Raw genomic sequence first — 16,437 nt, forward strand, 5'->3', positions numbered from 1 at the left:
CCTTCCTTGCAGAATAAGAAGTTCCGTGTGCCGGCTCCAGTCGTGCCGAGTCGACGCCCTCTGTTATTGCGCTTGCCTTACTGGTTATTTCGGACCTCAACCGACGGCGAGCACAAACAACTGCAAAACACTGCGTAATAAGTTTTCCCGAACAACTTCCGGCAGTCTCGAGCCGCGTCGACACCGCCTGTTTGTTTTTTCCGCTAGCAGACGTACTTCCGGGGGGCGGAGCGAAAGTGACAGTCGCGAGCCCGGAGCGTCTGCCGATTGATCCGGGAGTCGGCGCCGTGTGCGGTCTGGCTGCCGGCGCTGGCTTATTTTCTTAGCGCGGCTTTGGGGCGCCGCAGCTGCAGGTCGGATGCAGGCGGAGACGGAGGAGGAGTCAGACACTAGTCCGATGCTGGGGAGCGCCATGGAGCGGCGGGAACTGCTGCGCCCTACCAAAGGTGAGCTTTTCCGATGGCCCCGGTTAGAATAGCGGTCGGTGGCTCCCAGCGGATCTGCTGCGAACGGTTGCCTTGCTCTGATCTTCTCTCCGCGGTCTCTCCTTTGTCTGCAGGGTGCATCGGGCACCATGAGAGCTTAATGTCAAGAGATCCTGCAAGGGGGGTGCTGGAAAGTTTTTCTTTCCTATGAATCGTGTTTGCTTTGCACAGATCAACATCTCCGATTCATAATATCTAATCTGTTAATTCGCCGGTGAGACGAGAGTCTCTCTTTTTATGTATGCATGTAGGATTTTTCGCAAGTGAAATAACTTTTATACATTTAGAGAAGATAATAAAACTTAGGGAATGAAGCATTCAGAAAGAGTGTCTCTGTTGCTTCAGTTCTTCTCTTTTCGCACTGCATACAGCTGGTTACGCACCAAAGAGCAGCTGACAAGAACATGAGAATAGCTTTACTGGGTCAGACCAATGGTCCATCAAGTCCAATAGCCTGTTCTCACGGTGGCCAGTCCAGGTCACTAGTACCTGGCCAAAATCCAAGGAGTAGCAACATTCCATGCTACCAATACAGGGAAAGCAGTGGTTTCCCCCATGTTCTTTTCAATAACAGACTATGGACTTTTCCTCCAGGAAATTCTCCAAACCTTTCTTAAAACCAGCTACACTATCCCCTCTTATCACAACATCTAGCAACACATTCCAGAGCTTAACTATTCTCTGAGTGGAAAAAAAATTCCTCCTACTGATTTTAAAAGTATTTCCCTGTAACTTCATCCAGTGTCCCCTAATCTTTGTAATTTTTGACACAGTGAAAAAAACGATCCGCCTGTACCCGTTCTACTCCACTCACGATTTTGTAGACTTCAATCATATCTCCCCTCAGCCATCTCTTTTCCAAGCTGAAGAGCCCTAACCGTTTTAGTCTTTCCTAAAAAAAAAACATCAACAGTACTATTGCGGGACAATAGATATGCTAGCTTCGTGATTTGAATATCATCATCTCTCATGGATTAGAAATAGTGTGTTCTGTTGTGTTAATACCAGGGGCTGCTGAAAATTTCTCAGCCCTATCAAGAAGGAAATAGTATGAAGCCATGGAACTTACAAAATTATTCCACATTTTCACTCCTAGATTCAACACACTTGACACATTGTGTTGAATCTAGCTGGTACTCTTCCAAAAAATACTCTGTTTAGTCACTGCTCAGTTGCTGCATTCACCTCTGAATCAATTGAAAATTGTCGCCCTTTCAAACTCTTTTATTTGTTTGTTCAATTTTCTATTCCATTCTCCCAAGGGAGCTCAGAACGGTTTACATGAATTATTCAAGTACTCAAGCATTTTTCGCTGTCTGTCCTGGTGGGCTTACAATCTAATGGAGTTTGTTTTTGTATTGTTTTACCGCCCCAATTTATATTTATTGCAAACCGCTTAGATTTTAACTTTGGTTTTATATTTGCGGTATATTAAATAAATTGAACTTGAGTGTTAAGTTATCCTCCAATGTCCAGGTACTGTAGATGATTTTAATGATAGGTTACAAATTTGTAATAGTAAATTTCCAATTTCATTTTGGAGTTTTCTTTTTAAGTACTTTGGGGTATATGCCATCTAGTTCAGTCGATATGCTACTTTTTAATGTATTGCGTTACCCTGTTTTAACAATCAACAAAAAATTCATAGGCGGCCCCATTATAGAAACATCATAGAAGTAAGAATTGATATGTGCAGGTCAGCATGTCTCAAGTTTCACTAGTATTTTACAACATAATCTGCCAACATAGATTCTTTTTTAAAAATATAGAAGACATGGAAATTTATGCACTGGGTGCCTGCAGCATAATCATTCATTTTAGAAAAATAAACAATATCAGCTAGCATAAAACCCAGGGGAGGGGCCTAGTGCTCTGATTGGCCCAGACGCCTAAGGCCCCTCCTATGGGCATCTCTCCCAGTGCAGGAGGAGTGTCATATGACAGAGGGAGAGAGTGGGCATCTCTCCTGCTACGGGTGGGGGGGGCGAGGGTGTTTGCGGCGGGAGATTATGGGCATCTCTCCTACTGCTGGACCAGTTACTGGTTTTTGTCGCCAAAAGCCGATGCCTCTCTTAGAAAATGGCTCAGCGATTTTAAAGAATCTACCAGAGTGCCCATTTAAATGTTGCATGTCGGTGTCAGAGACTGCTAGAAACCTCGCTAAAAACAGAGATAAGCCATTTTGATAATCCGCCCCTAAAATACTTGCAGGCTAAAGTGTCGGGAAAACAGTTTAGCAACGGTGTTAAAGTTTTGAGAATTTGGGCCTGAGGGATTAAGGAGGCAATCCCTCTATGCCCCCACACACAATCTCTCCAGTGGAGTGCTGCTCTGTAGCAGCTGTTTATCAAACCTTAAACTTGCCTGTTAGCGGGTATAACTCCCAAATTCTCTTTTTTTTTTTTTTTCTTAGTGCCTAGATCAGTGGTTCTTAAACTGGGTTCGACCGAACCCCAGGGATTCGGTGAGTCAGTCTCGCGGGTTCGGCGGAGATCAAAACACACCTCCGACTCATATAGCGCTTCGGTCACGTTCAATCATCTATCAGTTATTCAGTGATTTTGATCAAGACTGATCGTGTACTCGGTTTCTTGATCTATCAATCTGTAACTAACGCCTTATATACATCAATCAATTCCTGATCAAAATTTGTGATTTAACTGATAGATGATTGAACGTGACCGAAGCGCTTATGATTCGTGATGATACGCCCCGCTTGTCCATAATTGGCTGCAGGTGATCACGCAACATCGCTTGGCCTATCTGTGCTGCAGGGGATTTGATGCGCACAGTAGTCAAATTGTAACTGTTGTGATGGTACGTCGTGTGATACCTATCTTAATATTTTATTCCCTTACTAACTATGTCGAGCAAAATACGAAAGTGGTCGGACGAATATGTACATTATGGATTCACATGTATAACGGAACGTGATGGGAGTCAGCGTCCTAATTGCATGATTTGCAATGCCAAGTTGAGTAATTCTAGTCTAGCTCCGGCAAAACTAAGGGAACACTTCCTTAAGCTGCATGGAGATGGAAAATACAAGAACACAACGCTCGCTGAATTCAAGGTGAAGAGAGCAAGATTCGATGAAAAGGCTACTCTGCCTGTTCTCGGCTTTATACCCATCAACAATCCGATCCTCACAGCATCGTACGAAGTTGCTTACCTGATCGCAAAGCAGGGCAAACCACACACATTGGTGAAACACTCATAAAACCAGCTGTGTTGAAGATGGCGAATATCATGCTGGGAAAAGCGGCTGAAGTTCAGTTATCTGAAATTCCTCTTTCAAATGACATCATCAGCAACAGAATAGAGGACATGAGCAAAGACATCTTGGCTCAAGTAGTTGCAGATCTGATTTCAAGCCCGGCAAAATTCAGCCTTCAACTCGACGAGACCACAGACGTTTCCAATCTAAGCCAGCTTGCAGTATTCGTGCGCTATGTGAAAGACGACGTGATAAAGGAAAATTTTTTATTTTGTAAGCCTCTTACAACAATAACTAAGGCAACTGATGTGAAGAAACTTGTGGATGACTTCTTCAAAGACAACAATCTTTCGTGGGATATGGTTTCTGCAGTTTGTTCGGACGGAGCTCCAGCCATGCTCGGAAGAAAGTCCGGTTTTGGTGCGCTAGTGAATGCCGATGCACCACACATCATTGTTACGCATTGCATTCTGCACAGGCATGCATTGGCAACAAAAACCTTGCCTCCAAAACTGGCAGAAGTTTTAAAAATTGTTGTGGAATGCGTGAACTATGTGCGAAATAATGCTCTGAAGCACCGCATCTTCAAGGAGCTGTGTAAAGAAATGGGATCTGAATTCGAGGTACTTCTGTACCATTCTAACGTTCGGTGGTTATCCCGGGGACAGGTGCTGAATCGTGTTTTTGCCATGCGTGTGGAATTAGCTCTGTTTTTGCAAGAGCAGCAACATTGTCATGCAGATTGCTTCAAAAATTCTGAGTTCATTCTCATTTTAGCGTACATGGCTGATATCTTTGCAGCTCTCAATCTTCTCAATAAGCAGATGCAGTTTGGTGGAGTCAACATCATCGAAGCGGAAGAAAACCTGAAAGCTTTTCAAATAAAGCTACCATTATGGAAACGATGAACAGAAAACGATAACTTCGCAAACTTTCCCCTGCTAGACAACTGTGTAAGTAAGATCAAAGATGTATCCTTCCTCCATTAATTCCTCTCTCCTGGAATTCCCCGAATCTTAGTACCTCCAGACATACCCAAAAATCGAAACTATCCTTCCCCTCACTAAAAGGCATCTCCCACCCAGGAAAACTGGGGACTTCCCTCCTCTTCAGATTCACCGAGCTCTGGAATAACCTCACCTCCCCCCTTCGGAACCTGGGTGCTCTCCAACCCTTCCGCAAACATCTGAAAACCTGGCTTTTCTCCAAAATCTAACTTCTCCCCCTCTCTGTCATCCCAGCTCTCTGACATTCTTCTCCCCTCCGATCTTCACCTAACCCTTCCCTGGAGTTCCTTTCTTATTACAATCCCTGTAAACTGTGCCGAGCTCCACGACCATGGAGATGGTGCGGTATAAAAACCTAAGATTTAGTTTAGTTTAGTTTAGTTTAGTATCTGGAATCGGAGACATTTCTGTACCCGCGGAACTGAAGCAAACTATTGCCACGCACTTAGATGAGCTTGCAAAGTCTCTCGACGGATACTTCCCTACAAGAGAGTCATATCCAGCATGGGTGAGACAGCCGTTCACGTTTAGTGTTGAGACAACAGATGTCAATGATGAATACCTCGATGAAATCATTGAAATTCAGCAGAGCCAGGTTCAACAGCAACTCTTCAGAACAACAACGCTCTCAACGTTTTGGTGTCAACAATTGGTAACGTACCCTGTTATTGCTAAGAAAGCTCTGGAAATTTTCATACCGTTTGTTACAACATATCTTTGCGAGCAATCCGTTTCGAGGATGCTGGACATAAAAACGAAGAAAAGGAACAGACTTTGTTGCGAAAATGACATGAGAGTGGCACTTGCCAAGGTAAAGCCGCGCATTTCTGAACTGGTCTCTGAGAGGCAACAGCAGAAGTCACACTGATTTGCAGTAAATTTCATTATTATGTTATTATTCGAAATATAGGAGAACTTTTTTGTTTTCAAAATTGATATTTTTTCCCTCACTGTATACCTATGTTTTGAATTTGTAAAAATCATATTTTATTTTTCCAATAAAGAAGGGTTCGGTGAACACGCATATGAAACTGGTGGGGTTCAGTACCTCCAACTAGGTTAAGAACCACTGGCCTAGATGTTTAGTCCTTTTCTGAAATGGCCCCCTTTCATTTACATGTCCTTGTGTTTGATACATGCATGTCCTGATTTTGTAAAATGGGGACTTAGGGCTAGATTCACTAAGCCCACCTTACCGGTCCGTGTCCGGGCTTCCCATTCACAATGCGTCCTCATGCTAATTAGGCCGATCGGAGACACGCCCCCAACCGGCCACGCGGATCGCAGAAGAACGATCCTGACGCATGCGCTTGCCTCCATAGCAACTTTTCTTTTTAAACTGGGACTCTCCTTGCCGCCCCGACTTCAGTGTGAACTCGGTTTTAACCCATGGGTTTAAAGCAGGGCTGCACTGTTTTAAACTCGCGAGTTAAAACCCTCTACTGAGCAGCCGCTAACATTTTCTGGGCTAGATCTCATGCTTTCCAGGCTGGCCAGAGCTGGGGATGTTGTGCAGAGAGTGCTGATAACACCTGGATGTGTGGATTCTTGGGAACTGGGATCCAAATGTGTCCCCCCCTCCCTTTCCCGGCTTATATTTCTGCTGCTGCTGTCTACAGCCGCGCTCGTCACCTGGCGATGTTACTCCCTATACACGGGAGCAGGCGGCATCCCACGGGTAGCGGTGTCCACTGTGCTTGGCGGTCGCTTTCACGACTGTAGAGCAGAGAGGCAGCGAGCAGGGCGGTATGTGAAGTGATTTCACCAGTTGCTTCTTTTGTGATCGGCCAGCCCAGTTCCTTACTTTTTTTTGTGAATCGCTGCCTTCCCTACTTTTGGTTGTCCTTCCCCTCATATGCATGCGCAGATCGGAATCGGATCGGGAGGCAGGTTAGTGAATCGGGTCCCGGTCACTAAGTGGTCGGGACTCGATTGGTGGGCTTAGTGAATCTAGCCCTTAGATGTTTATGTAGGATAAATGTTTAAGTGCTAGTTAATGCATATATCAAATAAAAATAGGGCTTGTAAAAAGAGGGCCTTAGGGCTAGATTCACTAAGGACACCGATCGTGTCCCGACCACTTTACGACCCGATTGTTCCCTGACCCGATTCACTAACCTTGGTGCTGATCAGCCTCCGATCCGCGCATGCGAATGAGGGAAATGGCATGCAAATGTAGGAAGGCAGCAATTCACTAAACAATTTAAGGAACACCGACAGGGCTGGCTTATCAAAAAAACAAACGACTGCTGAGGACCAGTCGCTCACGTCTTTTCCTGCTCTCTGCGCCCTAAAATCCCTGCCCTGCAGCAAAAACCCTGCTATCTGTCACCCTGTCTGCATCTTTGCCACTTCAGCTCTCTGCCTCGAAAGGAATCGGCGCCTCGACTCTCCTGCTCTCTGCCGCCCTTTCCCGCAGTGCGAGCCCATGGTTTTAACCCGCAGGTTTAAAGCGGTGCTGCATTGAGGGGAAGGGCGGCAGTGAGCAGGAGAGTTGGGGCAGCACGGACTTCATTTCGGTCTCCTTTGGCAGGGTCCTCTTCACTTTCGTTCCTGCCAGTGCTCTCCTCCTGGCAGGGCTTGCTAAGGACTGACCGCGGCTTGCTGTAACAGCCTTGGCGCCTGAGTCATTGCCTGGTACCGAAGACAAATCAAACCCAACGTCCCCGCTCCGCGTAAAATGCCTGGACCCAAATGAGCATCAAGCACATGTGCAGACCATCTATAGGCAAAGAAGATGGTCTGCTTTCTGCGCATGCGTCGGGATCGCTATTCAGCGATCCGTGCGGTCGGTTAGGGGGCGTGATTCCGATCGCCCTCATTTGCAATGAGGACGCTTCGTGAATCAGCTCCCCAGCCACGGATCGGATCGGATCGGATCCATGGGTTTAGTGAATCTAGCCCTTAATCTCTCTGCTGTAGCCTTGTATTCTTTGACTGCCCTTTGATGATGCAGTTTAAAAGTGTATTCTTCTGTAATGGATTTCAACTGCAGTTATTTTCAGTCTGTCTACTTTTGCCTCTATTTCAGTGCCGGTATGCTGCTCAGCTCGCTACAACCTGGCCGTGCTGGCCTTATTTGGGTTCCTCATCCTGTATGCGCTGCGAGTGAATCTCAGTGTGGCGTTGGTAAACATGGTGAAGCCCAATTCCAGCATGTCAGAAAATGCAAGTGCCAGCGTGTGCCCAGCCCACTCGACATCCCCACAGAAACCTCATAATATAACGGTACTTGTGGAGTGCTTTATGTTTGCGGAAGCTCTGTTAGAAGCAGTATTCTGGTTCTCTTTTATATAGCTGAATGAATTCCTCCCTTCTCTCAGTATTTCCACTAGAATTGCCTTTGTGATGGTTCAGTGGTGCATCTTTTACTTTTTTCCTTTCTGTGGGATTTGGCATGGCTGCGTGGAAGAGCTACAGCATGAGACTCATTCTGTAGTTTTCAGGGTCCCATATTTTTCTGCAGTTTTTATTTAACTGTTGATTATTATCCTCACCATTCTGGTGCTTTCCCTTTTTTTTTTTTTTTTTTTTTTATTCAATTTTCTATACCGTTCTCCCAAGGGAGCTCAGAACGGTTTACATTCATTTATTCAGGTACTCAAGCATGTTTCCCTGTCTGTCCCGGTGGGCTCACAATCTATCTAATGTACCTGGAGCAATGGGAGGATTAAGTGACTTGCCCAGGGTCACAAGGAGCAGCGTGGGTTTGAACCCACAACCTCAGGGTGCTGAGGCTGTAGCTTTAACCACTGCGCCACACTCTCCCCGACTTTCTCCCTTCCAAACCATCCTTAGGATCCCATAGCATAGGCACTGTCTAGCCGATATTCAGTGCTGTTTAACAGCCTAAAACAGTACTGACCGGTTAAATAGCGCTTAACCAACTAAGGCCTCCTTTGACGAAACTGCGCTAGCAGTTTCTAGCGCAGGGAGCCGCGCCGAATAGGCCACCAGGCTCCCGACACTCATAGAGTTCCTGTGAGCGTCGGGAGCAGCGCGGCTCTCTGCGCTAAAAACAGCTAGCGCAGTTTAATAGACGAGGGGGTTAAATGTGAATGTTCAGTGTGAGATAACCAGTTAGTAGAGACACAGGGCTCCTTTTACTAAGCTGCGATAGTGGTTTTAGCACACGCTAGACGCTAACGGCAGCATTGAGCTGGGGTCATTTCTAACCACGTAGCGCGGGTTTAGCGCGCGCTAAAATTCTGCGTGCGCTAAAAACGCTATCGCAGCTTAGTAAAAGGAGCCCACGGTAACTGGTTATCTCCCAGGTTTTTATTACAGTCAGGGTAGTTAGTCATCTGAGATGAAGTATTGCACTCTTTTTTTAAAATCTTTATTGCATCTCAACAGCAGTTGTAGAAAAATAAAAGACCATGATAAAAAAAAAATCTGATCTAACCACGTAGCTCAGGTTTTTTAACACGAAGCTAGTATGCTACTACAATTTATCATTTCTATAGCTCCAGCTCAGTATATTAACACATACAAGAGCTTGTATTCCCTCAAATTTTATTTGGTACATTTATGAGGAAAAAGAGTCCAATATCTATAAGAAGTAATAAACTTCTTTTTATAATGACAGGGGTTGCCATACAGCTTATTTTAAGAAACTGGAAAAATTGGGATAGATTAAATTATTCATTTTGGTGGGAGTCCCTGTGCTATGTTTTTAAGATGGAGAGATTTATGGCTATTCATGGATGTTTGGGAGCCATTAACTAATATTGTAAAGATTGATCTGGATAAATGGGGAATCATTCACATCCTGGGATGGGGTAGGGGGGTTGGGGGTTTTGTGGAAGTGTTTAATGGATATATTGTTATGTTTTTATTGGAATTTATTGATTGATTAATTAGTGGAAGGGAGAGGGGAAATAATTTTTGTTATTACTCTTGGTAAGTGTATTGTGTTTTAATTTTAATATTATATGTAAATAATGTATTATGCATAAGTGTAGCTTTAAAAATGAATATATATAACAACTAACATGCAAGAGACAATCCCTGCTCTGTAGAGCTTACAATCTAATCAACGGACAAATAGGGGGTTGGGGAGTTTCAAGGGCAGGTGTGTGCTTTACCAGCGAGTGGGGTCATGAGTTAAAAGCAGCCTTAAAGAAGTGGGCTTTTAGCCTGGATTTAAATACTGCCAGGGATGGAGCTTGACACTCGGGCAGTTTGTTCCAGGCATGTGGTGAAGCAAGAAAGAAGAAACGTAGTCTGGAGTTGGCAGTAGAGAAAAAAGATACAGATAAGATGGGCTTGCCTGATGGGGCTCACTTGGAGGAGTGTGTGTGGGGGGGGGGAGATTAGAAAGAAGAGCTGCAGAGTGAATACACTTGTACGTAGAGAGTTGCGCGGGGACAGAAATTCCACCCATCCCCGCCCGTCCCCACCAGGATCCTCTCCATCCCCACCCGTCCCCATCAGGATCCTCTCCGTCCCCGCCAGGATCCTCTCCGTCCCCATCAGGATCCTCTCCGTCCCCACCCATCCCCGCAAGGAATTACCTCCATCCCCGCCTGTCCCCATAAAAAGCAGCAATTACTTCTGACAGGATCATCAATTCCACAGTTCCTTTTGTGTTTCCGCTGCTGTTTTCCTTGTGGAATCTATTTGGTGGAACCCTTTTTGTGTTTTCTGTTCAGGTAATTAACTTATAAACCCCCTCTTTTACTAAGGCTGAAGTGTCCATTATATTATATGGATGAACCTTGCTTCCAAAGCCTTCCATCCCTTTGGGAGTCCCGTTGGCTAGAGGGGGGTCCCCGTGGGAGTCCCATGGACCAGAGGGGGGTCCCCATGGGAGTCCCATGGGTTAGGGGGATTCCCGCAGGACCCCCGTGGGACCCGGGGATTCCCACGATCCCCGTGCAGATCTCTACTTGTAAGTCAATAAGAGAAGTTTGAACTGTATGCAGAAATGGATAGGGAGCCAATGAAGTGACTTGAGGAGAGGGGTGATGTGCGTATAGTGACTGGCGGAATATAAGTCATGCAGCAGAATTTTGAGCGGATTGGAGAAGAGACATATGGTTACATGGGAGACCTTTGAGAAGCAAGTTGAAGTATAGACGAGAGATGATAAAGGATAACTCATGTCATTTTACCACATGTTTGATTTTATTTAGTGAGACCTGGTTCATAGATGAAAGCGCAAAGGATAATCACGTGCGAACAAATGAGCTGAGACAAATGCGTGCAGGATGTCAGCGCGCCGGATTAAAAGTTAAATTTAAAGCGCTCCGAGCGGAGGTTTGGGGGGACCCCCCCCCCCAGTTTACTTGGAAGTGTTGGCGCTGCAGTTGGGGGGTTCGAGTACAGAGGAAAGTGTAATTTATCCCTGTTTTAGGATAAAATTACAGTTTCCTCTGTAAGTGGGGAGGGAGTTCCCCACCCCCAACGGCAGCGCCAACACTTCTAAGTAAACTGGGGGGCCCCCCCCTCAGAATGCTTTAAATTTAACTTTTAATCCAGCGTGCTGACGTCCTACGTGCATTTGTCTCTGCTGATTTGTCCGCGTGCGATTGTCTGGCGCGCTTTAGTCCTGTCACCATGAGACCTAGTTACTAATTACTGGGGTTAACTTTACACTATTTTTATTCTACCTATACCTGTTAAATTCAACATGGATTATACAACAAAGAAATCTGGGACTAGCCCAGAGAATTACATATATGACATCAACTTTCAGAGAAATAACAAAGAAATACAATTACCTTTATAAAGAGGTTGATTAGGTGGCCAAGTTTAAAAACATTATATAAATAACTAGACATCCAAATATCTAAGATCTCTAAGTGTAAATCATTCCACATGCTTGCTACTGTGTAAGAGAAAGAGGACTTAAAAGTCTTTAAGTAACAGTAAAATACTTGTAACACATTAATAACTGTGCTTCTGATTGATAAAATAGAATAAGGGGCCCATTTGGGGATTAATAATAGGAAGGAACTGTATATGCTGGGAGGAGAGAAGCTGATATGCACGGACGGGGAGAGGGACCTTGGGGTGATAGTGTCAGAAGATCTAAAGGCGAAAAAACAGTGTGACAAGGCAGTGGCTGCTGCCAGAAGGATGCTGAGCTGTATAAAGAGAGGCGTAGTCAGTAGAAGGAAGAAGGTGTTGATACCCCTGTACAGGTCATTGGTGAGGCCCCACTTGGAGTATTGTGTTCAGTTTTGGAGACCGTATCTGGCGAAAGACGTAAGAAGACTTGAGGCGGTCCAGAGGAGGGCGACGAAAATGATAGGAGGCTTGCGCCAGAAGACGTATGAGGAGAGACTGGAAGCCCTGAATATGTATACCCTAGAGGAAAGGAGAGACAGGGGAGATATGATTCAGACGTTCAAATACTTGAAGGGTATTAACGTAGAACAAAATCTTTTCCAGAGAAAGGAAAATGGTAAAACCAGAGGACATCATTTGAGGTTGAGGGGTGGTAGATTCAGGGGCAATGTTAGGAAATTCTACTTTACGGAGAGGGTAGTGGATGCCTGGAATGCGCTCCCGAGAGAGGTGGTGGAGAGTAAAACTGTGACTGAGTTCAAAGAAGCGTGGGATGAACACAGAAGATTTAGAATCAGAAAATAATATTAAATATTGAACTAGGCCAGTTACTGGGCAGACTTGCACGGTCTGTGTCTGTGTATGGCCGTTTGGTGGAGGATGGGCAGGGGAGGGTTTCAATGGCTGGGAGGGTGTAGATAGAAACATATAGAACATAGAAAGATGACGGCAGAAAAGGGCTACAGCCCATCAAGTCTGCCCACTTTTCTGACCCACCCCATCAAGTCTGAGTGCTAATGACCCAGATCCTTAGCTCGACCCCCATAGGGATCCCACGTGGATGTCCCATTTATTCTTAAAGTCGAGCATGCTGGTGGCCTTGACCACCTGCACCGGAAGTTTGTTCCAGTGATCTACAACCCTTTCTGTGAAGAAATACTTCCTGGTGTCACCATTAAATTTCCCTCCTCTGAGTTTGAGCGGGTGCCCCCTTGTGACCGAGGGTCCCCTGGGGAAGAATATATCGCTTTCCGCCTCGACACGACCTGTGATGTACTTAAATGTCTCAATCATGTCACCCCTTTCTCTACGCTCATCAAGAGTGTATAGCTGTAGTTTGCCCAGTCTTTCTTCGTATGAGAGACTCTTGAGTCCGGAGACCATTCTAGTGGCCATTCACTGGACAGATTCAGCTCGAAGCACATCTTTTTGGTAGTGTGGTCTCCAAAATTGCACACAGTATTCCAGGTGAGGTCTCACCATGGTTCTGTAAAGCGGCATTATGACTTCAGGTTTGCGGCTGATGAAGCCTCTATTGATACATCCCAACATTTGCCTTGCCTTGGATGAGGCCTGCTCCACTTGTTTGGCAGCCTTCATATCTGCACTGACGATTACTCCCAAGTCCCGTTCTTCTGAAGTCCTAGCTAGTGTTTCTCCGTTTAAGGTGTAAGTTTTGCATGGATTTCCGCAGCAGAGATGCATGACCTTACATTTCTTAGCGTTGAAGCCCAGGTGCCATGTCGAGGACCAGTTTTCCAACGTGATCAGATCCTGCGTCATACTATCCTTGAGATTGCTTTCACTTACTATATTACACAGTTTGGCGGCGTCGGCGAACAGTGTTACTTTATCCTGAAGCCCTCGGGTCAAGTCCCTTATGAATATGTTGAAAAGGGATGGTCCCAGGACTGAGCCCTGCGGTACTCCGCCAGTCACCTCTGATGTCTCAGAGAGGGTGCCGTTGACCACCACCCTCTGAAGTCTTCCACTCAGCCAATCACTGACCCATGCAGTTAGCTTCTCGCCTAAACCCATCGATTTCATCTTGTTTAGTAGTCTACGGTGTGGGACACTGTCAAACGCTTTGCTGAAATCCAAGTATACTATGTCCAGAGACTCTCCTGAGTCCAGCTTTCCTGTCACCCAATCAAAGAAGCTTTTAAGATTGGATTGGCATGACCTGCCTCTGGTGAATCCATGTTGACAGGGATCCCTTAGATTCCCTTCATCCATTATCGTGTCTAATTTACCTTTAAGTAGAGTTTCCATGAGTTTACACACTATTGATGTGAGACTCACTGGTCGGTAATTTGCAGTCTCTGCTCTGCATCCCTTTTTGTGCAGAGGAACGACATTAGCTGTTTTCCAGTCCAGGGGGACTCTCCCCGTACTTAGGGAGAGATTGAAGAGCATGGCCAACGGTTTCGCTAGAACATCGCATAGCTCTCTGAGCACTCATGGGTGCAAATTGTCCGGTCCCATGGCTTTGTTTACCTTGAGTCTTGACAGTTCTCTGTACACATCAGCAGTTGTGAACTCAAAATTCTGAAATGGATCTTCCATGCTTTGCTTTGTTTTCAGCCTTGGCCCGTGCCCTGGTGCCTCGCAGGTAAAGACCGAGCAGAAGTAATCATTCAGCAGTTTGGCTTTATCGGAATCTGTTTCCACATAATTCCCGTCTGGCGTTCTAAGGCGTACTATCCCATTTGTGTTCTTCTTCCTGTCACTAATGTACCTGAAGAAGGATTTGTCCCCTTTCTTAATGTTCTTCGCTAGAGTTTCTTCCATTCGAAGTTTGGCCTCCCTGACTGTTGTTTTGACCGCTGCAGACTTTGTCTTGTATTCAATGTTTGCTTCCTTCTCCCCGGTGCGTTTGTATAAGAGAAATGCTCTTTTCTTCTCCTTGACGCAGTACGAGACCTCATCAGTGAACCATTTGGGTCTCTTGTTTCTTTGTTGTTTATTTACCGATTTAATGTAGCGGATAGTTGCCTCATGAAGGGTCGACTTCAAGGTTGACCACATAGCTTCCACATTATCAGTTACTTCTTGAACCTGTAGTGTCTGATGAACGAAATCTCCCATGCGTGCGAAGTCAGTGCCCCGGAAATTGAGTACCCTTGTTCTTGTTTGAAATCTAGGGAAGCCTTTCCTAAGGTTAAACCATACCATGTTATGGTCACTGGTGGCTAGCGTTTCTCCCACCGAGACCTCCGAGACGCTTTCCCCGTTCGTAAGTACCAGGTCCAGGATGGCCTGGGCCCTAGTAGGCTCTAGCACCATTTGTTTGAGCTGTACTCCCTTCATGGACGCTAATATCCTCCTGCTATCACAAGTTGTCGCTAAGAGTGTGTTCCAGTCTACATCAGGCATATTGAAGTCTCCTAATAGAACAACATCCCCCCGCAAGGTGATATTCTCAATGTCTTCAATTAATTCTGGTCTTTGTCCTCCGGTTGTCTAGGAGGTCTGTATACCACACCAAGGTACAGGCATTTTTCTCCGCCTCTGGCCAGGTTTACCCAGATGGATTCCCCAGTATACTTGACATCCGTGATCCTGGTTGTCTTAACGTGCTCTTTGATGTAAAGTGCTACCCCTCCTCCTAACTTACCCTCTCTGTCTTGGCGAAGCAAGTTGTATCTTAGTATAGTCATATCCCACCCATGAGTGTCCGTGAACCATGTTTCGGACACAGCCACCACGAGTAAGTCTGCATTAACCATTTCTGTTTCCAGTTCTAGAAGTTTATTCCCCAGGCTGTGTGCGTTAACATACATAGTTCTCCACTCTTGGTGTTTACTAAGCTCCTTATGAGTTAAGGTGTCTCCTAGCGAATCTTTTGCAGTAAGGGTACTTACCTCGGACTTAGGAAGCGGAGTTTTGGTTCGCCACCTCAGGATTGTTACTTACTGCTCCGGTGTAAAAGTGGGTACCCACCCCCGACTTACCTAGTTTAAAGCCCTTCGAAGTAGGCAGGCTAGTCGGTGTCCAAAGACGTTCTTACCTCTGTTGGTCAGGTGGAGTCCGTCTGGTCCCTGTAGTGCCTCACCGTGATTCAGGAATCTGAAGTTCATTTCCCGGCACCATCGTTGTAGCCACTCATTCGTCTTCAGGATACGTTCGTCCCTGTCCCTTCCTCTGCCCCTAACAGGAAGAATTGAAGAGAATACTACCTGTGCCTCTGTCTGCTTCAGCCTCCTTCCCAGAGCTCCGAAGTCTCTAGCTATATCCTCCAGGGTGTTCTTGGCAGTGTCATTTGTTCCGACGTGGATGAGTAGCATTGGGAAGTGATCCTGGGGCCTGAGAAGTCGATCAAGACAGGCGGTCACATCTCGTATTCTGGCTCCGGGTAGATAGCAGACCTCCCTCGTCTGCATATCCGGTCTGCATATTGGTCCCTCGGTGCCCCTCAACATGGAGTCCCCGATGGCTATCACTCTACACTTCTTTTGGGGGTGTCGATCCGTTGTCCCCGGAGATGGGGATGTGTGTTGATCCTGGTCCTGCTCTACGTCGGTAGTCTCTTCCTGCTCTACATCGGTAGTCTATTCCTGCAAAACCAGGAATCTGTTCTTCAGATTCAGATGTGGAGTCGCTTATGTGCTTATTTCTAAATGTTACCGCTCTTGAAAGGGCTTACAACAGGATGTGCTTAGTTTTCCTGCAATAAGATCCTAATCTTATTGCAGGCTTATTGCAGGCTGGAGTAAGTCTTAACAGAGATTTTGGCAGTTGGAACCCAAGCACAGTACCGGGTAAAGCTTTGGATTCTTGCCCAGAAATAGCTAAGAAGAAAAATTAAAAAAAAAAAAATTAAAAAAAATTTAAATTGAATCAGGTTGGGCAGACTGGATGGACCATTCGGGTCTTTATCTGCCGTCATCAACTATGTTACTATGTTTTTTTACTAAGCTATCGTATAACGTGG

At 45.7% G+C, this 16,437-nt stretch overlaps 1 protein-coding gene across 1 annotated transcript in view; it reads left to right on the top strand.

The window, feature by feature from the left end:
* The first annotated feature begins 232 nt into the window (after positions 1-232).
* SLC17A5 (solute carrier family 17 member 5) overlaps positions 233-16,437 on the top strand; it is an 87,591-nt gene continuing 71,386 nt past the window's right edge. The window contains exons 1-2 of the mRNA XM_033938163.1: positions 233-446; positions 7,741-7,937. Of these exons, the coding sequence (XP_033794054.1) occupies positions 359-446; positions 7,741-7,937 (285 nt within the window). The 5' untranslated portion in view covers positions 233-358. The remainder of the gene's footprint in view (positions 447-7,740; positions 7,938-16,437) is intronic.

The sequence above is a fragment of the Geotrypetes seraphini genome, chromosome 3, assembly GCF_902459505.1.
Source record: "Geotrypetes seraphini chromosome 3, aGeoSer1.1, whole genome shotgun sequence".
In the NCBI taxonomy this organism is placed as follows: domain Eukaryota; kingdom Metazoa; phylum Chordata; class Amphibia; order Gymnophiona; family Dermophiidae; genus Geotrypetes; species Geotrypetes seraphini.